The sequence below is a fragment of the Neolamprologus brichardi genome, chromosome 5 (assembly GCF_056152115.1).
Source record: "Neolamprologus brichardi isolate AB-2024 chromosome 5, ASM5615211v1, whole genome shotgun sequence".
Taxonomy (NCBI): domain Eukaryota; kingdom Metazoa; phylum Chordata; class Actinopteri; order Cichliformes; family Cichlidae; genus Neolamprologus; species Neolamprologus brichardi.
Window position 1 is genome coordinate 28,163,557 of NC_142108.1, and position 22,261 is coordinate 28,185,817.

The window sequence follows — 22,261 nt, forward strand, 5'->3', positions numbered from 1 at the left end:
TAGTGTGAAGCGCTTTGGGGTCCTTAGGGACTAGAAAAGCGCTATACAAATGCAGGCCATTTACCATTAAAGCTAACACAGATTCCTCCTCTGTAGTTCAAGCACTTGATGACCAAATCATGTCTGTATTCGCAGAACATTTGAAGAGTGGCACTAAAAAAAACCCAGCGATGTTCTGTTTTAGCAGGCAGGATGGGCAAAAGCTTTCTTCCCACTGACCCAGAGCCTGTGGCCTGTTTTATTGTCCCACTTTCAGGCTGGTAACCTAAAACTGTGATGGTTTGAGAGTTTTCGTTAGTGAACATCCTCTGGTTTATAACTCTCTCTTTCTCCATGAATCCTGGAGTCAGTGCCTCCAAACTCACATGTACCCACAAGCCCTCTAGGCTCTAAGGATGCCAGTAGAAAGGCCAGATTAGACCTCCCCACCATCTGTCTCATCCACATGAGATATAGCAACACACAGCTTACATTTCGCACAAAGGAGATGTTTTCCTTCAAAATGTAATCGGAATGGTAGCAAGGCCTGAATAATTGCTGAGCCATCATCATCAGATGAGCCAGATTTGGTGAAAAAAAGTCATTTTTAAGAAAAGCCTGCCAGCTGACACACTCCCCAGTGATGACTCCAAAGGACACTTTTGGTCTGTTTCTTCCCAAAGCTACAGACATATTCTGAATTGGCCTTTTTTTGATCTTACAGTTGAGCGGAAATTGGTTTCGACAGGACTGGAGCTTTTGCTTTGCCCTGAGAGCGTGTTTCATTATCATGCTTCATTACACAAATGCAGAATTGTTTTTTTTGAGGTACAACTTCATTAGTTGACATACAAAAGCACAGAAGTTTCAGGGTGCTGCTCATCACTTGAAATCCCTGTGGATGATATACTATGGAAGGCACCAATGTCAAATGACAGTGATTGAGGTGATTTTCACTTTCAGAGTGATGAAGGGAATGGAAACAATAAGTAAGAGGACGAGATGCTGCTGTGCTATGCTGTGAGACAAGAACAGACGTGGCAGAAAAAGGACAAAAATGGAATAATAGAATAAGCATGAGAGCAAGAGAGAGAATAGAATCAAAGGAAGGAGGAGGAGGAGAAAGGGAATAATGAGACAGCAACATGGAAAAAAGAAAAGGCTTGGAGAAATTGAAGAAGCAAAAGAGTAAAATATGAGGAAATGAGCGAGAAAGGCATCCTAAGCATTTAAATGAGTCACGACAGAGGGCATCCAACCCTTCCCCTCACAGCATTTGGATTCAAGACCTGGAAGTAATGAGGAAGACCAAATAACAGATGACTTTCCATCTAGAATATTGAAGCTCATTTTAATGTGGTAAGAGCCTGTATTCATCATCTGGGGTAAAAAGACTCATATACCAGTACGACGTACACGCGTTTAAGCGTGCCTGTTCGGAGAATGCTGTCTGCAGCAAAGCACTGATTTTTAAAATGGTGGCTTGCGCGTATAATTTCATGGTTAATGGTTTAATGTGTCAGAGCCGTTCCACACGGAGGCGCGTTCTTTATATAACGATTCCCTGAATGTTTGAGCACTGCGGCTCGTTAACGTTCCGCCAAGATGTGACAGAAAAATATTGGCGCGAGCGTTTGACAGCTGCAGATATGTGCAGCTGTGATTAAGCACCTGAAAAGTGCACTGTCAGTGACATCCCATGAAGTGAATAAAACATGGGGTCCTGCTGTATATTATTAAGCTCTACAACATGCGAGATTCCTTCGCACTTTGGCTCCTGTGGATTTCACTCAGGTGGGCATCGCTGCGTACACGTATGTACATGCACACACACGCGCGCGCGCGCTCATTGCTGTCAGCCCCTTAAGGCCTCGGTGGTTATGTAAGGAGCTCAGGAGGAGAGAGGTGGGGGTTTCTCACACACCGTTCACGCTCGAGCTTATCGCCCCGGGGCTCTGCAATGAGCTCAGTGTGAGTGATAAAAAAGTGTGTGTGTGTGTGTGATATTAAACAGTGAGACGAAATTATTGAGAGATGTTTTTCAGAGTTTATTCTAGTAAATGGACGTAAGGAACTTTTTAGCACTGATTCCTCTGTGTGTGTTAAAGCATAAGAAATGAAGCATAGGAATTGCAAATGTGTTTGTGTGTTTGCACGACTTCCTGTCAAGCTGTGTCTGAACCAGCTTTGATCTCCAAGCCTTTTTTTTTTCTCTCCTGCTATTTTTTCCACCATAAAACTGAGTGCTGTATTTTTTCATGCACCACACAAAATCTTTTTTATCCCCTTTTTATTAATTATTTATATTTTTATGATGCTGATGGAAAAAAAATAATAAGCTGATGAGATTCAGTATCTATATTTTAGAGGTAATTACTAAGATATCAGGCTCAAACGCGGAATTACATATTATGTTCTATCAATATGCTGTTTCATTCAGTATGCCCTCTATACTGTCACACAGAAAAATGACGGGGCCGCAGCATGTGTCTGTGCAGGCAGTGTTTGGGATTTGAGGGGGTCGTTCTATAAATATACTCAGCTGGAGGAGAATCTAGGTTGCACAAACTCGCAGACAAACCAACATAAAGTCCATAACCCAAAATGCAAATCAGAGGAACGACACACAGCTCTTACATCTTATAGACCACAAAGTTTTAATTAAACTGTCATGTACAATGAAATTAGCAAGGCAATCCACTGAAAAGCCATACTCAGGCTGGATGCGCCTGTGTTGTCTGACAGAAAGCTCTCACGCAGGACATTGTCAAGTTTTCAACAGAGACAGTAAATTAAGTCAACATCCTTCAGAATAGAGATGTTAAGCTTTCGAGTGAGGAGGCCAAGTATATGCTCTCTGACAATCAAATGCATCAAACACGATCATCTTGTAGAAGCCAGCCAGACCACAGCAGCGACTTCGATCCTGTGGGAGAGTCTTATGTAATGCGAGTCTCAGGGCCACGGCAGGGTGTCAGTCCAAAGTCACTCTGACACATGACTCTGTGGCAGTGACATTAAAGGGAACCAGGGAGCATCACAGCGTGTCATGTTGTTCTTTTTTACAGACCGAACGTGTGGGGTCTGTGTTATACAAACAGATCATCGACAGAGAGGCAGTTTGCGCTTTATACAGCACAAAAGGAACCTGGTTATGTGATCTGCAACGTTACAATTCACTCAGACCCAGAATCATTACACAGGCTAAAATAAGATGATTAAAACCTCCTCTCTTGAAATTTCACTTTAACACTACTTTGCTGGATTTGGTGCAGGGTCAATGATACCATCCTGGCAAATAAAAATAGATGTCTCACAAACAGCGGCTTTCATTCATCTAATAAATGAAAGATCCCTAGTTCAGTCTCGGGAGGAGACACAAATCCTTTGGGGGTTGAGTCAGGAAGGGCATCTGCTGTAAAAATCTGCCAAAGCAAACATGCGGCGCTACCCGCTGTGGAGACCCCTTGTGAATAATGGAGCAGCCAAAAGTAGCTTCTTCTATGTCTCGAAAACAAGAAACTACAAAACTCTAAACTATGAGTATTTTCAGAAAATTAAGCTTTTTGAAAAGAGCGATAGCACAAAAAAACATAACTGCTTATTAAACCAATACAGAAGAAGACGTTTTATTTCATACATCTCAAACCTCTGTGAACGCTCTTAGTATCAGGAACCTACGTATGTAATTCTCAGCACTGTTTGGGCTTGGCAAGATGTAAAAAACATTTTAGGATCCTCTATAATCTTGCTAACCCCTGTGTCCTCAAATATAAACCTGCCACCTTGAAGTGAACTGTCGCTGCTCAGAATATGGAAAAAATTTGGTATAAAAATAGGTTAACTAATATACTTAGATATAGTAAAAAGGAATACTATATGAAGCAATTAGATATAAATAGAAATAATATTAAAAGATTATGGGAAATACTGAACAGTGTTATAAAACGTGGGGCTGGACAAAAGAACTATCCCAAGTATTTAATTTGTAATGACCATAAAGAATACAATATGGATGTTGTGGCAAATAGTCTCAATGAATTCTTTGTAACTGCTGAACCAAATTTAGCAAGAACAATCACTCATCCTGGGAAAGCACAGGAAAAACCGGATACACTGATTGACAGAAATCCATATTCTATGTTTCTCACAGCCGTTCATGAAATCAGAAATCTTTGGATTGTAATGACATTGATATAATAGTGGTTAAAAGAGTCATTGAGGCTATTATAAAACCGTTTACATACATCTGTAATTTATCATTTCAAACTGGTCAATTAGCAGATAGAATGAAAATAGCAAAAGTTATACCTCTATACAAATCTGGCAACAAACACCATTTCACAAACTACAGGCCTGTCTCTTTACTACCTCAATTCTCAAAAATTCTTGAAAAACCGTTTAAAAACCGACTGGAAAAATTTACAGATAAACATAAACTACTCACCGAGAGTCAGTACGGATTCAGATCAAGCAGATCAACATCATTGGCACTATTAGATTCAATAGAATACATCACAAATTCCATAGACAAAAAGCTGACTAAATATTAACTGATAATTTATGGCAAAGGGGTGGGATTGAATAAGTGTTTACTTCTTCCCACTTCCTTTCAACATGTAAATTAATTAGAACAGTAGCTATATTGAAATGTATTGATTTTTGTATAGTATTTTTTTTTCTCTTATTTCCTTCTCTAAATGTACCTGTATATTGTTTACATGTTTGAAATAAATTACCAAACAAAACAATCTTCAACACTCCTTTAATGATAATAATAATAATTTCCTTTAATGCTATCTCATGTAAGATTAGAGTTTAAAAACCTAAAAAAAAAAAGAATACTTGCCAGTTTGTCACTTTATTATTACTGCTGAATGCCACATTGTTAAGAGGGAAATGTCTGCGAACTATACTCCTATATAGATAATTGCATTCTTTGACCACACAGCTCCATTTAAGTAAGCTGTAACCTTAGACTTGCCGTTTAAAACCTCGACTGGGTCAACTATCCATATTTCTGTAGATGTAACACGTTAAAAATTCTTGGGGGTGGTACCTTACCAGAAGTTTTCTATTGGACATAAACCAATACAATACATCAGTACAGAACTGTAGAGCAAAGAGGGTTGGGCTGTATTATATGTTTAGCGAAGAAATTGTGCTTAACTAAAACCAAGAAAGAATGTCAACATTTAAGCTGTTCAAACACATTACAGCAAAGCTCTTATCCTTAAAATAAGGGGGATATCTTTGGGAAAAATAAACAAAGATACATTGTGTGTATTGTAGGCTGACTCTGCTTACTAAGGAGACTGATGCTATTTAGAGACTGAACAACAGCTGTATGACCAATTTTACTGTGAAACGACCTCTGGCGAACTATTTTTGAATGAAATAAAAAAGAAAGCTGTTTTGGCTAATGGAGAGAAGTAATTACTTGCAATTCAAAGTATGGCACCACATTAATGGAAAACTACTGCTCACTAAATTCAAATTCAAATTTTATTTGCCACACACACACACAACCATACACAGTATGAGATGGTATGTATTAGTATGACACTAATCAAAACACAGAAATTACCGAACCATTATAAACATATTTATATCCTCTGTTTCTCTAACCATATTCTGTGCAAGGTCCTTAATCTTTGCTGTTCTCACCAGAGCCAATAATGGTGATAACAATCTTACACTGCTGAACAATAAATTCTGCTACATCTGCTACCTTCCACTCTACAATATGCTACGCTCCACGAATGCTGCACTTTATAAAACGTGTGAAATTCTGAATTTTCACTATGAACCTGGGCTAAACTTTACAAGAATGTACAACACTCACTGTGGTACAGCACATGAAAACGATGACGAAAGTCCCAATGACACCTCCGATTCCCACCAACCAGGTCATCCTGAGGAACAGGATGACTCCGAAGATGTTTTGGATGCACGGCAAATAAACGCCCATCAGTGTGCCGAGCTGGGGAGCCTGAAAGAAGAGAGGGGTGAGAAGAAAGAGACACCTGAGCATTATTCATGAACAGTTACAGTTTAAGTTTCTCCAAGTACTTAATTTAGATTGTATAACGTTAAAATTCAGATAGCTGTCAAACTCCAGATGTAAATGCTTAGCTTGTCTCTCGCTATAAGCATTCCACACCAGATGCGCAGCACCCACTGAATGACTCCTGCTGCATTTTGGCAGATTCATTAATCAATAAAAGTCAACACATCAGCCGTGCATGCTGGGAAGCACAGTTTGCAGTATGTGTTATGTGCCTATTTTTTTTACACGTGCAAAGACCCAAAACAATAAACCAAAACACTGAACACATTGTCACATTGCCATTAAGGAAAAAGGCACATAGGACTTCACAGATTATTACTTTCAAAGGCCCAATTTGTGATTTTAAAAAGGCCACTTTGGCTTGAATTTGCTGTTGTTGCCACATTAGTGGGTTGATTTACTGCAAACACACGCTTTTGATTATAGGCTCTTTTTTCTTGTTAGGGACTTTCTATTTAAAATTATAATCATTTGGGTTATTTTTTATTTTAAGGATAGCTGTAAGAAGACATAATGTAAACTGGAGTTAAAGTGTGTGAAAAGCTTACAAATTCTATGCCAAAATATACTTTTCGGTCCTCTTGCATAAATATATGTCTCTCCTACATTCCTGCTTCCAAATCCTCTGCTGACTACAAAAACAGTTTAAGCCCAGGAAATAAAGAAAACTTCAGAGATCAGAAAGCAGCCATGTGACCAATCTGTTCAATGAATGCATGAAATATCACTGTATTTCTTTACAGGCTGGGTGTTTTTGTGTCTTGGTGCTGCAGTGCAGTCCCTGGTGTGGATCAGTTGACAAAGACAGCTGCTCTGTACTTTCAAGGCTGATCTATTGAAGGCAATTACTGACGCTCGGAGAATCACGACGTATTTTGTTGCACTTCATATTTATTAATAGGAGGATTCTCTTGCCGAAGGTTTTTGGATGCACTTGATGTGAATGCGTTTGCATGAATTTGTTAATGAACAGTATATGAGTGTTTCCAGTGTGGGTCTGTACCGTCATGATGGCATTTATTAAATCTGAAGGACACAGCAGCTAACCCTGTACATAATAGAGAAATATTAATTTCCTGCTCGAGGACAGCTTGGCCAATGACAGGTAATTATTCTAGTATCCAGCCATGACCCATTTTACCAAGCGACCTTCACTGTCACATCATTAAATCACAGACACATGAACGAAGCTTCTCTGCTGCATGTTTGCACTTAAATGCAGCTTAAAATGATGAATAAAGGATTGATTAGCTGTAGATTGAGTTAGTAAAGATGCTAATACACAGAAAGGTTACAAAAATGTAAGTATTAAAAAGTATTAAAAACAAAAGAGCAGCTGGGTGATAAAAATGTATCTCAAATGGGAAATTACAGCTAAACTGGGAACATCACGTCTATATAATTATACACACAGTGTTTACTGAGCTTTACTCGTACAACCAAAGACTTTCGTTAGGATAGGAAGTACTGAATCATAGATAGTTTAATTTGGCCTAACTTTATGCCCATCGTCAGCAGTAACTGCCCTTGAAGTGACAGTACAAAGGTCTTTAGGTTGCTAATTGTTCACACCTGACAAGGTGTGGATAAAGACATGCCTGGGTTGGCTCATTATCACCTCCCTGCTGTGTTACCTTAAGTTTTATCCCTTGATTTTTAACGCTGGATATCTAGTAATTTAATTATTTTTCCTAATAAATCACCACGTCACCCAAAAATGTATCTTGTTGCTCACAAGCTTTGTGGGTTGTAAAACAAAATGAACTTCAGCAGGCAACGTGCTTACAGACTTATGGCTTTGATACAACATAAGGACATAAAAATCAAAGAAGTTTATAATTAAAACAAAACATATACCCAAGTACCTGATAACTTGAATGAAATTACAATATTGTGCCCATAATACTAATGTGACAATTCTGTAAATAATGGCGTGTTTTGGGTAATTTGGTACAGATATAGATTTGGAAATCAATATCATAGGAAATGTCTTGGTCACAATGATGGTGAAGTGAAACTCTAACATTGTGATACCCCAACGTTCACAATTTAGGCCCTTGCATCTGATGACAATAGGAGACCGAAATATGTGTTTATGTATAGAAGTTCTTTTAAAATGTATGAAATTCTCTAGGACAAAAAAGAAATTGTGCTGGTGATTCAGCAGCATTTTGTTACCAAAAATCATGTTGACAAATCTTTCTTGGGTACTCAGCATGAACAGTTACATGTTTCATTAAAGCTGAGATATTAACTTTTCCTTTTTTACTCCATAATCTACTGTTAGTGTTGTGGATGATCATAGCAACACAGCCAAAATTTCAATAACATGTAATCCATGTGAGCTAAAAAAGCTCAAGCTTTAGACTGCACCTACTCTTGGCCCTGTATGATATCAGTGAAAGCAGATATCCTTAATACTGTCATCACATGCAGACTGGTTATGAACACAGGTCCACCCACCTGCTGTTCAAACCTTCTGTTTTATAGGCAATCAGAATAAAGTTGGCATAAGGGGAGGGGGAACAGACCTAAAACGTCTTATTGCAGACATTTGATAAACAGGGGGGCAGTACCGAGGCACAGCAAAATATTATTTTAAACATCATGCAGTAAAATTCAAGGCTGAAATTACGGAGCTAAAAATGAGAATAATAAGTCCTATTTCAACACTCTAATGAAAATCTGGTTTTGCCGATTTATTGACCTTTAGCTAATACTTACTTACTGCAGGGGAATCAGTAAGAGCCACGTGCAAAAAGGTTACAGTATGTCTGGGCTAATTTGGAAACAGTGTCACGCAGTTACGTGAGCAGGGAGCTCTTAGCTTTTGCTTTTTCACATAAAAGCGTTTCTTCCATGATTACGTTTTTTAAACTCTCAAGTTCAGCGTTGGTTTCAAAATGTATGATGAAATAATGATGTGCTCTGGGGAGAACCTTAAGTGGTTCGTGGTTATCAGTCACGGCCTCTAATATATTTCTTCAACAAGGGTTATTAAATTTGCTGTAGCAAATGGACACTACACAAGATGGAGAACTTAAAACCACGAGGCCCACACGGGGAAGTGACAGCAGATGCTGAATTCATAATCCAGACTTTTAATCAAATCATCCTGACAAGTGGCTGACATCAAATGAATAATGTTGTGTCTGATGCTACAGTATGTGATTTGTTTGGAGAGGCCCGCTTTCCAGCATTAATAATGTACTGTTTGCAGAGAGGAGCAGAATGAGAGAGGTAGAGCTGGAGAGACAGAGGCAGAGCAAGTCCAAGCAGGTCTTACAAATATAATTATCTTCTAATTTCCTTTAGATAAACAACAGAGCAAGTGCTCACACTCGGAAATGCAATTAGCAAGCTTATCACTTTGGAAGCCCCTGATTACCTCACCAGAAGCACTCAGTTTCTCATATCATATCATATCATATCATATCTCAATATCTGATTATATATACCTTACCTGTCAGTGGACAAAACTGGTCATATGCTATATGACAGGTATCGATCCATTCTACAAACTGACCAGACCCCATGTTCCTGAACAAGCCTGATGGGCTGGTGCCCCACTCTGCCACCCCCAGGGCCCAACAGATCTACTGACTTCCCACTGTGAGACACCACAGAGAAGTCAGGACATGAATGGAACCCACACAGTATTAAGAATAGGCTGATAATACTGCAACGGATTAGTGTTTGCTCCATCATGATATTTAACTTTTTTAAGTTGCTAGCTGACATAACCTGACATAATACACCATTCAAAACAACAAGTGTGATAGAAAACAGTGAACCAGCCGTGCAACCGATGAGTGTTTTGACTTCCACCAACTGAGAGAGCTGTAAAAGAATGGCAAGTGGGTAAACTTGTAAAACATTTGTGTTTGCATGCTAGCAGCTTTATATTCTGTATTTTAAAGACTGGATAACCATTAGAAGACAAAAAAAATATGCAACTGATTCTAGCATAAGTCAATCTTCCATTGGTTTACCACATAGCCTAGTATGTAATTCCTAATGTTTTCTTTGCTTTTGATTACAAATTTCTATTTGGCTAACACAACTGAATTATCATCAGTTTTAATCAGAAATATTCGTCAATTATTTCTTTTGTTTTTGGGCATTTGCTCACACAAGCCTCTTCAAGATGACCTTGGAAATTCAATGTTTTTAATTTTTTTTTGCAGCTGCAGGATTCGATGTTATATTGATTATTAATCAACAAAAAGAGTAGTAGATGAAGAGATTATAAAAAGAATCATTAGTTCCCCTCCGGTTTTCTTGTTCTATTATTTGCAAGATTAACAAAGTAAATCTAAACTGCACTGTTGTTAATCCGACACTTCAGTTTTTCCATAAGGTGTTTGTTATATTTTCCCTGTGTGTGTACACTCTGTCTTTAATATGGCTGACATGTAATCTACAGCTTCACCTCTCGCACAACTTAATCCTCGCAGCGGGGAACCGCTCAACTTTCAGGCTCGCTGTGCTTTAATCAAAGATCCACATCTTGCCCTCCGCAGGTTGCTCGAGAGAGCAGCTGAGAACAAACCCCATTCATCTCTGTCATATCTCCCACTATATGATTATTATTTGCACACTTTGTCAGTTGTCTAGGGTATGTAAATAAGTTTGCTACTCACTGTGCCCTTCAGTGTGTGGCAGAGAGCATTTCTCATCATCTGCATGTCAGCGTAGACAAACCCCGTGTAAACCTTGAAAGGACTCATATTTGTAAAACTACATATATATTATCAAAGAGGTGGTTTTACTTCTAGTGTATATCTCTGGTCTGTGTGCACCTGATATATGTTATATTGTTCGTCAGAAAGACAGCACAGTATCACTGTACTCTGCTTTAAGGTTCAATTTTTATTTAATGAAAAAACCAGACAAACAGTAGGGGTAGTATTAGAGTCAAACACAGAAATAAATTTTAATTCATAGAACTAAAATCCAAGAAACTCAAAATAAAAACACACATTTAGGATAATTAAGACACAATTTCACTTTCACTTCCCATAACTTTTCAGTTCTCTTCTTTCTCACCCCAGCAGCAATCCTGTAATTAAAAACACTGCCTTTCCCTTGGCAGGTCCTTCAGGGACTTGGTGTGTAATATACATTAGCACTTAGGTGCTGCAGGCAGAAAGGCACCCCTGCCATCAGCACTTTGTTGTTTGACTCAAAATTGCTGCCACTGCACAAAGTGGGCTGAGGTTAGTTTGTAACAACAGGTATGTTATTAAAGGAAAGCCTGTGTGCGCTTACATATCGCAGACAAAACACCTTCAGGAAGCTGGAGCTTTGTAATTCCTTTCAAGGTGGGTGAATCTAATAACAAGAATTTCCTCGCTGCTCATCTCTTTTCCTGGGGTGGCTGAGAAGTAGAGCAGGTTATCTACTAAACAGAAGGTTGGTGGTTCAATCCCTGGCTGCTCTGGTGTGATGCCAAAGTGTCCTTGGGCAAGATGGTGAACCCTGACTTGCTCCTGATACATTCATCAGAGTGTGAATGTGTGAATGTTAGATAGAAAGCACTTAGACTTGTATAAATGTGTATGTGAATGTTGTATAAAGCGCTTTGAGGGCTCAAGCAGAGCAGAAAAGTGCAATATAAGAAATTAGAACCAGTCCATTTACCAGTAATGTTAACCCTTCAAAACCTGAACCATGAAATAACTGCCAGAAATCTTTAATGTTTAGATGATGGAGTGTTTGTTGAACTTTTAGACAAAATATACAAAAATATATCAAATTTTAATCTCCATATATGAGTTTGAATTTGTATCACATTTGCTACATAAGCCATATTTTTGCATTTAAAAATGTGTCATGCAATTTATGTCATTTTTTGAGGGTAAAAAGAAGTCACGCTGATGATGTAGAAGTCTCAAAAACTCGTTAACAACTGCTTTGTGTTAAATACACACACGCTGGGCTCTTCATCACACGGACGGATCATTTGCAGCATTCACTCACTGGAAACTGTTAAAGAGTTGTATAATATCAGCCTCATACAGGGGTTGATTATTATCAAATACAGGAAAAAGAGTATGTCTTTTTGAATTGAAATAGCAGAGGTTAGATTGTGGAATCTGAAAAAGATAACATCTTGAATAGAATAGTTTGTCAGAAAGGCTTACAGAGCAGTGAAAAAATTCAGTATCATTTTTGTCCATTAATGCTTTTCATACACAACTGCAGACTTAGAGGAAGGCAGGTTGAAAGCACGACTGATAATGCAGATTATAATAATCTGCGCTAAAAGGTGTGTAAATACAATTGAGTATTACAACAGCAACAAGGTGTTTATGCCCTACCACACTCCACAGAAGCACAACAAAACCAAAGTTGGCAGTAACTCTCTCCAGACTGCAAAATGTCATTTTCCCCGCCTGTTCTCCCACACAATGGAGAACCACAATCAAGCAGACCTTCAGTGTTGGACCGCTGCGTGAGTGTCTGTGGTAGCTCATGGCTGAGTGATAAATTATAATCCAGCTTTGACAATAGGGAGGCTTTGGGAAAAAAAAACTGTCTGTCTGCTAGAAATCCTGTTGTTATATAAGATGTACAGACACAGAAAACAGATACTGGATTGGGGGTGTGGGGGCCTAAACAGAGTCCTAAACAAGATAAAACACTTCTATGGATTTGTTAAACAGCCAGCAACAAAACAGAAATGGGGTAAATTAATGAATGCTTGTAATGACTTTATATTGAAAAACAGCCTAAAACAGATTGAATGCTTGTACATGCGTTGAATCAATGACCCTCTTGGGAGACAAGTCAGGGCATTTACTGAAAGTACTGCTTTTCAATTTTCATTCAGTTGGTGTTTCATTACTTCATTTTGTGGATGGGGAATGCAAGTCTGACCAGCATCTGCCCTGATAAATGCACATGCCCACATACACACAGGAGTGTCTGCTTAATGGGCCATGAGCCAGCAGTGTGATTTCCCTGGAGAATGAGCCACCAAGAGCAAAGGGAACACGGACTGCTGCAGAGCCACAGGTAGGGCCAGCGAGGCACCACTGAAAGAGGAAGAAACAGCTGCCCACCGATCCCCTGGGAAGTGCAGTCAACGCACCACATGGATGGCTCAGGTGTGCTAGATGCACAACAGGACCTTTCAATACATCTGCTGTGGCACCTACTTCAGATTCACTGCCTCCTGCTGCCCTACCACTTAACACAAGTCTATCACCAGACTGAATCTCGGTCTCTGGCCATCTTTTCAGCTTCACATCCATCACAAGCATTTTTCTCACATAACTATACACCAACTATGCATCATTTTGTAGATTTATAAAAAAAAGAAAGACTTCTCACAGCCAGAAATATGCTGTTCTTAATTTAAAGACCATCTTAACTCCAAACAAGAAAATATTCACATTTGTCCATAAACCATGAGAAACTAATTCTTTCAAAATCTGTGCAGGGCAGAAAAGGAAGATTTTTCTTTTAAAAAAAAGCATTAACTGGATCTCTGGTACCTCTTCTTTGCCTCAGCTCTGTGTCCTAAAAAGAGCAGATGCTGTTTTTGATGAAAGGCCAGGTCAACAGATTGTGTGAATGAAATGTATACTAAAGTAGGTTTCCTTGGCCTTAAAGTGGTTTTAGTTGCCTTGACGTAGATTCCACTTGATTTTCTTCTACCTATACTATCATAATGATAAGTTTTCATATTAACCAAAACAAAATGCTGTGCTTCCAAAACTCCTTTTTATTTTTTCTACTTTTGGATCTGTATTATGTCACAACCAGAGAATATCCTTAATATGGTCATCTTGGGTGCATAGCTCTGTCTGTGAGCACAGAATTATTACCTGCTCACATAGTGTTCAAAACCTTCAGCTTGAGAAGGCCAGCCAATGAGAGGAAGACGTAAGACAGGAGGAAGGGACTCGAAACAGCTTATCCAGACAGCTGATGGACATGTATTTTTTAGATAACATAAATCTTCCTTTAAAACTGCATTTAATTTGTTATATGCTTCATAAATCCATATCCCCCCTCCTTCCTTTTCCTATGTTACTCACATAGTTTTATTTCAACCTTCCTTTGAACATCTCTTACCCTGCTGAGGCTAGCAGTTCTATGTTGAATTTGGGGAAGTGCAGATTTAAAAAGGGAAGGTGAAAACAATTCCAAATCCCTGGATAGCCCGAAGGGAAAGGAAATGAAAGAGAAAGAGGGCAGAGAAGTATGAGGAGATGGAGTACACACTACTTCTGACTGAGTTGAGAGGAAGGGAAACATCCAGGCCTTCACAGTCTAGGACAACCTGCCAAGCTGCTTAGGCTGACAAAACCAGTGACATCTTTTAAATCACTTCTTACAGGAATTTGTTATGCTTACAAGCAGGACCAATATGTACTGCATGTACAAATGTCTGGATTTTCTTTTAAATGTCTGGTTGGTGTTACACCTGTTTGTGGAGAGCTGCTGATAGAAATGTACCGGTGTTACTGTGGAATTATATAATTGAATGCAAGAGTGTGAAATTGTTTCCACTTCCTGCAGCAAATCAGTGGTATCAGTGCACATAATTATTTCATGATTAATTTGTCACTTTGATAATACATTAAAGTAGTGCATTATGTGTAACATATGGGTGGTTTCTCTACCTGATTTGGTATAATTCAGGAGAGAGAAGAGGAGACGAAAGAACGAGTAAGGACAGATAAAAGGGGGTGGAGAAGAGGAGGGGGATCCGCACAACTGTTTCATTATTTTCATTACTGGCAGAGACCGAGGCGTGAAGTGAAGCGAGTGAGGTCAGGGGAGGTGGGGGGGAGAGGGGGGTAACAACAGAGAGGGAGGCAGACTGGGAGCTTGTAACGCAATCTGCACGCTCTGCTGGCCAAACCGGAGCTGATAGGGCAAATGTGTTTCTGCTCAGGTGTGCTGAATTATTAAACAGACAGCAAGAGGAGAGACCAGCGAGCATCAGTCTTCCCAACCGGCTGTGGATGAACCAGTCACTCTGCGGTCAGCTGGGTTTCTGTGTACGTGTGTGTGTGTCTGTATGTGTGAAAGTGTTTTTAAAAAAAAATTAAAAACACTGAACACTGTAGCAAAATATCCTCTGTGGAAATCAAGACGCACCACCTCTAAATAGCATCTACATGTGTTACTAGAATATTCTAGGTTCCACCACAAAGCCTCATGTGTTACAGCCAGCTGTGAAACCGCTGTTTACGCGCACTCTCAGATTCAAGGCTGACAGACTCCTTTTCCACTAATGCACATGTACTGCTGCTCCCTTGTGTTTACAAATTAAGATCAAGAGTGACATGCCAGAAACAGACACGTGAGGTGAAAATGTACTCGAAGCTACCATGTGATAGATACAAATGAGCACAATAATCAAGAGAACTTAAGCAATGACATTTGGATCATTTTTCTCCTAATTCTTTCAGTCAAATCATTAATTTTGTGCAAATTTGGTGTAAATGACATTTATCTTGCGAAAGATTTAACATCTTGAAATGATATCTTTATTTCCTCTTTTATCAGTGTCGCAGAGCTGGAACAATTAGGCAATTAATCCATGAGCTCACTGGCAGAAAAATAATTGGCAAAATATACTGAAATTGATTTAATTTTTCAGTCATTTGATGATGACAGATGCTAAATTTTGCTGCTTTTTTCATACTGAACAAGTTTGGGGACTTTTTGCTACACAAAACACGTCATTTAAAGATGCAAATTTTAACACGTTTTTGATATTTCATGTAAAATAAATAATAATCTGAAATTTCACAGATACCGGGCTAATAGGCTCAGAAGAACAAAAACATCTACTGAGCCTATTAGCCTGGTATCTGTGAAATTTCTATTTCTCCCCGCTGTGAACACGTGCATGCTGCTCTAACATGAATTCACATTAATCACGATACATTCTTCAGAAAGCAGCTGATGGGAACGCTGATCTCATGCCAGTCTAATGAGAAAGGGAGGTTGGGAGGGGTGAGGTCAGAGCTCAGAGCAAGGATCATAAAACACCCAGAAGGGAAACATTTATGTAAGGGGAACATTACACTCTAAAAAGCAGAGTACATATGGATGGACAAGTGTTCCTTCTTGGCAAGTGTAGTCGTTTGGAAAATGACATGACTAAAAGAGGTTCATATGTTTGCATTGTGTTTACTGTTGTGCATACAAAAAGCACTATTAAGAAAATACTGCTGGATAAGTTATCTTTATTTTTGTTTGCTTGTTTTTTTTTTTTGAGAAACAGAATATAAAAATACTGAAAACTAACTAAATCTATACATTAACAACTAGAAACACTACAAGCTATATGCCTAAAGACTGATTACCAACCTCCAGCAACCACCCACCAACCACTTGGGGAATATATATTTTTCCTTTTTGATCTGTGGTTGCTACCCAGTCTCTAGATCTGTGTTATTGAGCCCTAAGTTAGTAACTAATTCAATCCACACGTAAAATAAACACCAAGGATTAAAGTGTTCATGTTCAGATAACTTCCCAGACACATTATTTTTCACGTTATTCTGCAGCAAGAGTATATTAAATGTTATATTTACATGATTTGGGGATATGGACATGAGACTGAAATTCACACCCAAACTAAGCTGTAACATTTAAACGTTTACAGAGGAGAAAATGTGGTATTTGTTTATTATATATTAAACCAGAACCCAGTATTTTAGCAAAGCTTTATCAAATGTTAATAATCGAATGCCTAAAGTGAGATATTGCCAATATACAAAAAAAACAAGCCTTGCCTTCTTGTACAAGTTTTGTCAGTCTCTTTGGAAGATATCGAAAATGATTCTTAACATTTACAAAAACATAAAAGCAGCTTTTCAAATAAGATTTTTTTTCTCTAAACAATCAGAACTAACAGCTGCATACAATGGATTGTCTGCGAAAGCCTGTAACAAGACAAGTTGTGACAAATTCTTACGCCATTGTTTACAAATACAAAAGTCAAACAGCTTAGTGATGTTAATATCACTGCATACTCTACTGTGAAATGCTTTCTGATGTAAACAACCTCTTTGATGACAATGATTAAAAATGCACTAGGCTGCTCTTTTTTCCTGTCTGGCATAGAACAATTTAAACAGTGCAGACTTTCAGATTACTGCATGTGGGGCATCGACTGCAACAGTTCTGCTGGAGAATCACAAATCACCTTTGTAGTTTTACTGGTTTTACTGTAACTGGTTGACATCTTTGTGACACATTAAAAAAATGATATATATCACAGCAGATTGCCTGCAGAGGCTTGATGAGATATCACCAGATTCTCCATGTGCTGCGGTGCAAAGGTATCTGTTGCTACTGTAAGTTGGTGGGAATCTGGAACTTGAAAATCAGGTTGTAACACTAACAGTTAATTACATTAATTAATAAATTAATTAATGTGAATTAACTTTAGTTAATAGATATATATTGCTAAGATCTGCAAAATTACATAATCAATAATGGTTGAAAAAATCTTTTCTGATGAGTTTTTTAAACATTTTTATAACATTATGCAACATTATGGTTAAATTGAAAATTATGGTAATTAAATAAGAACACAGACCAAGGTTTGCTCTAGGGCAGGCATAATACACACTGTGACTCACAAGTGACTAGTGTATGAATATATACTGTCATTTTGGTTTCCCAGTCAGATCTACACTGGTATCTGATTTTAAAGCACAAACATGCTGAGGGTGAAAATCCTTAGCTTGAGTCTTCAGAAAACAACCATCTTTTACATTCATCTGGTTATGATTTGCCATTTAAAGTTGTAACTAACAGGTGTTTACATTTCAATAATATTCCTGGTTTTCCCCCTTTGTGCTTGTATCCAGAGCTGTAAAACAATATTGCATTGCTTTTTGTATTTCCAAATGAGAAGTCGAACAAAACATGTAGGAAATTCTTGACAAATTATGAAAACCCAATGAACCATTTTACATGGTCAAAATAGCTTTTGATCAAAAGAACACACATAATTGATAATATAGGAATCAGCAGCCTTAACTTAAAACCTGCTTTTATGATGTGACTGGATGATTTGAAGGTGTTGAAATTCAATTCTGATCTGAGAAATGCACCAGAGTGACTGCAAAAAACTGTAAATGGGTAAAGTCAGAGAAGATTAGCTTTGACTGGTTTCCATCTTAACCTTTGTGACCTCCAGCCTGATCACTCATGTCACATGCCATCCAAATCTCTAATCTTGGTTTTCACACTGAACAAAAAGGCTACCGCTTCTGTCTCTCTCTTCCACAACTCACTCTCATCCTAACTTGGGGGACTGATGATAAAGGAGACAAAGGGAGCGGTAGGTGGAGTGAAGCGAGAAATGGAGAGGGAAGGTGATTTTTTTTTGGGAGGGTCGAGTCCGCTGTGTGAGCGATAAAGCGCCACAGGCTGCCTTAATGAAAAGCCTCTCACAGCGATGGGGAGATTGCCTGTGGAATGGGCTACTGATTGGAGGACCAGCGGCTTGGTGTAGCATGGAGACTAATTCAAGTATTGAAGGAGTTCGGATGACGGGGGGAGATTAGCCCTATACCATAGTGATATCTGAGCCAAAGACAGCTGGACAAATATACCTTACATTTCAAACAACTGGGAGAGTTGGGTCAAAGTGGCAATACCTCACTGTCAACTAGTTCAAGAGTGAAGGCATGTTAGGCTCGTGTACATGGTTGTTGTCCTTAGCTGCTCCCAACAGGATAAGCGAAACCAGTAAGAAGCATAGTTCGGCCCCATTAGCTTGCCTCCACCAGTGTGTGAATCTGAGAGTGAATGAATAGTGGTATTGTAAAGCGCTTTGGGTGCCTTGAAAAGCGCTATATAAATCCAATCCATTATTATTATTACATCTGTTTTCAGAAACATTGCCCCCATTGATCTTGATAGTAAACAGATCTATTGGGTGTTTTTCGTGAGCAGACAGCAGTCCCAGTGAAAACTGTCCACAATGAGGTCTGTGGCTTATCTCAATACACTCTGAAATTGTGTTTGGAAGTAAAGGCTGCTGTTGATGTCTAAATGTGATTTAAACTGTAAAAAAGCTGAAGGCAGAAGCCTCAGATCTCATAACCTGTGCAAATAAAATAAAATTGCCTGCATGGTAGGATAACACTTGAAGAAAACTGTTATATCATAATGTTTTTGCTCATATGGGTCAAACCTGTTTCCAATGTCATTGTGTAACTGTAAACATGAATAAATGCTGATCTTTACTTGATGCAATGCTTACCATGTTTACCACATGAGTTTAGTTAGCATGTTAAAATAGGTTACTAACACTAAACAAAAAGTGCAAGCGGGGCTGCTGGGAATGTTCTGAAGGTTTTTCGGCACTGAATAAATAGAATACAGTATACATTTAAGTTTAATGGAGCTGTTAAAACGTAAAAAAAGCAAGAAAACTTTAAAGGGACATAAATGGCTGCCACAAATATGATGGTGAAGACACTGAGCTCAAAACGTGAGGAAATGATTTGTTCTCCAACCGGTTGGGGAGTGGTTGCTGGCTATCTCTAGACAAATTTGAATTCAAAAATAAAAGTTGTGCATTTTGAAACATGTTTGTTGCAGCTTAATAACACATCTTTTGCTTCTGTGTTCTCTGTTTCACTACAAGTCGGTGAGCAGCTGGGAAGTGTCTATAGACAAATCAGCATTTTCCATGCAAATGATGCGTGACTGTAGTAATGTGCTAATGAGCCAAAGAATTACAAGGAGGTTTTTAGTGTAGCACTGTATACTTCTTTACGACCAATTTCACCCAGCAACTTCCAGTAATCACTCACCAACCAGTCAGGGAATACACATTTTTTCCAGGTGACCAGTGGTTGCTAGGGGTCACCGATTGGTAACACAGTAACTATTTCAATCTGGTGTCAGATTATTGAACACAAGCATGAATAAAGAAACAAATGTATTACTCTTCTTAGACTTATCCCTCCCGTTGATTTAAAATCTTTTTCCCAGATCTGCTCTATACCTAGATGCTGGAATCATCTGGAGCCACAGCAGGAAAAGAACATACTGAATTGGATATAGTAGGTGAACTGGCATCTCATGTCATCATCACTGATCTTTCTCAAGGTTAAAAAGAAAAATAAATACCTGAGTGACAGAGAAACAGGACAGGAAGGAAGACAAGAAGTGGATAGAAGCAAATATATAAGGGTAGGGAGAGATAGGCTGATTGGACACACGAGAAGACAGACAGTGTCAAAGGTCATTGAAAAGCTGTCAAACTGTCACTGATGTAGCGTCTCACTTTTTAAATGTGTGTTTTATCTCATGTGGGTTAACTCTGAAGTCAGAAACTTTCAAAAGTTGGTGTGTAATATCTTAACACGTGTCACTTTCCATCAGTCTGTTGTCCTAATTTGGCATGAGCTCCTTCACAAATTATCATTTGTCATTGAGTTTCAGCTTTGCTTGTCACTGCATACCTAACACCATAATTTCCCACAGGATTAATAATGCAGCAGTCTGTCCATCAAGTGCTGAGAAAAAGCCAGAAAAGTAAACCACTTCCTGCTGGCATCTCGACACCAACGGCAGAAAATATCATGGGATGATATGGAAGGAACTCATTAGTGAGTGGCATTTAAGCTGCAAACCCATAACATGAACCGGGGATTTATAATATCAACAGAAAATGATTGGCAAGTCCTAAACTGGTGGAGATATTCAGGCTCTCCAGTGACTGCGTTAACAAAACAATTTAAAACTGTGCTGTTGGGGAAACATTATTTGATCTTATGTAAATTACAGCTCTATATTTGGTAACACTTAATGACCATCCACTGGCAACAGGAACATGGTCCTTTCTGGTTGAAAGAGTTATTCAACCAGGAAGAGCCATAAATAATTCTACTGCTGCAAATGTAAATCCACAGGCAAAAGATTTATCTGTGCACATTGCATCATACTGAGCGGGGAGTTAAGTCAGTGGAAGTTAATTTTAGTAATTTGTTTAAGAAGAAATAATTTTTCATAACCAAAAACCTGGCCTATTTTTTGAAGACAGCTTACACTATCATTTCAACATTAGTTTTTATACTGCAGCCAGTAAGATCATTACTCTGCGTTGGAGTACACTGTTATTGCTGTAACATTTAACTAATAAGATGCAGCACACGAATATATCTGAACATTTATGTTCTTTTAAGCATTTTAAATATATTCTTTATAGTCTTTAAAGAACAGATAAACACATCAGGAGTTATAAACATTACTATGCACTAGTCTTGATCTTATAACGCAGTTTTAGTTTTTTACACTCGCTGCAGCACATTCACATTACATCCAGCTTTTTCCAGATAAAGCACTTTTAATGGAGCAGCTCAGTTATAACACAGTCGATATGAATCCACATTTTACCATTTAGTGTTTGCTTCTGTCGGAGTCACACGTTGACGCAATAATCGCCTTTTGCGGCAAAAAATGGTCAAAATATGCAAGAGAAAATACACAAAAATATAATATAACAATACAACTAAGAATACAAATACACTGATTATGAACTGAAACACTTATAGCAACTTAAAAAGGTGTCTCTGATGAATATATCTTCTTAAATAAAACACAGATACAATTTTTCTCGTGTTGTGCTCATGACAACATTTCTATGACCTTTTGCATCACGGAGATAACCTTGTTTTCCCGTGCATTTGCACTTACCATACTGTATAGGTTAGCGTGTTGTATAGACCAATCCAGTGACCAATTTGTGTGTTCCACCATTTTTCAGTGCCAAAGACAGCAGCAAGGGTAGTTGGATCGACGATAGCAGGGACTGGCCCCTAATTACTGTTTGTATGTAATGCTGACTTTGTGAAAGTGTGGCTAACCTTGGTACATGCTTATATTTCACAATCTAAGGAGCTTGGAAAGAAAAGTGTCTGGACTTGTTTAAGTTGCTTGAAGACGTTTCACCTCTCATCCGAGAAGCTTCTTCAGTTCTAAGGTCAAATGGTGGAGAGTCCCAGATTTAAACCCAGTGGGAGTTTTCCCCCCAAAGAGGGACAAAGGACCCCCTGGTGATCCTCTACCTAATCACATGAGCCAAGGTGTGAAAACGGGTGTGGGTCACAATCAACCAGGGTTTCAGGTGAGCTCATTGTGAAACCTGGCCCCACCCTATCATGTGATTTCCTGAGGTCAGATGGCCCAGGATGTGAGTGGGCGTTAAGGCGT

General features: G+C 38.6%; 1 protein-coding gene across 5 annotated transcripts in view; it reads right to left on the minus strand.

Moving 5' to 3' along the window:
- Positions 1-22,261, minus strand: part of slc12a5a (solute carrier family 12 member 5a) — a 175,434-nt gene that overhangs the window by 32,917 nt on the left and 120,256 nt on the right. For all 5 annotated transcript variants that reach the window (XM_087840965.1, XM_035904660.2, XM_087840968.1 and 2 more), the window contains exon 4: positions 5,825-5,971. In XM_087840965.1, the coding sequence (XP_087697091.1) occupies positions 5,825-5,971 (147 nt within the window). The remainder of the gene's footprint in view (positions 1-5,824; positions 5,972-22,261) is intronic.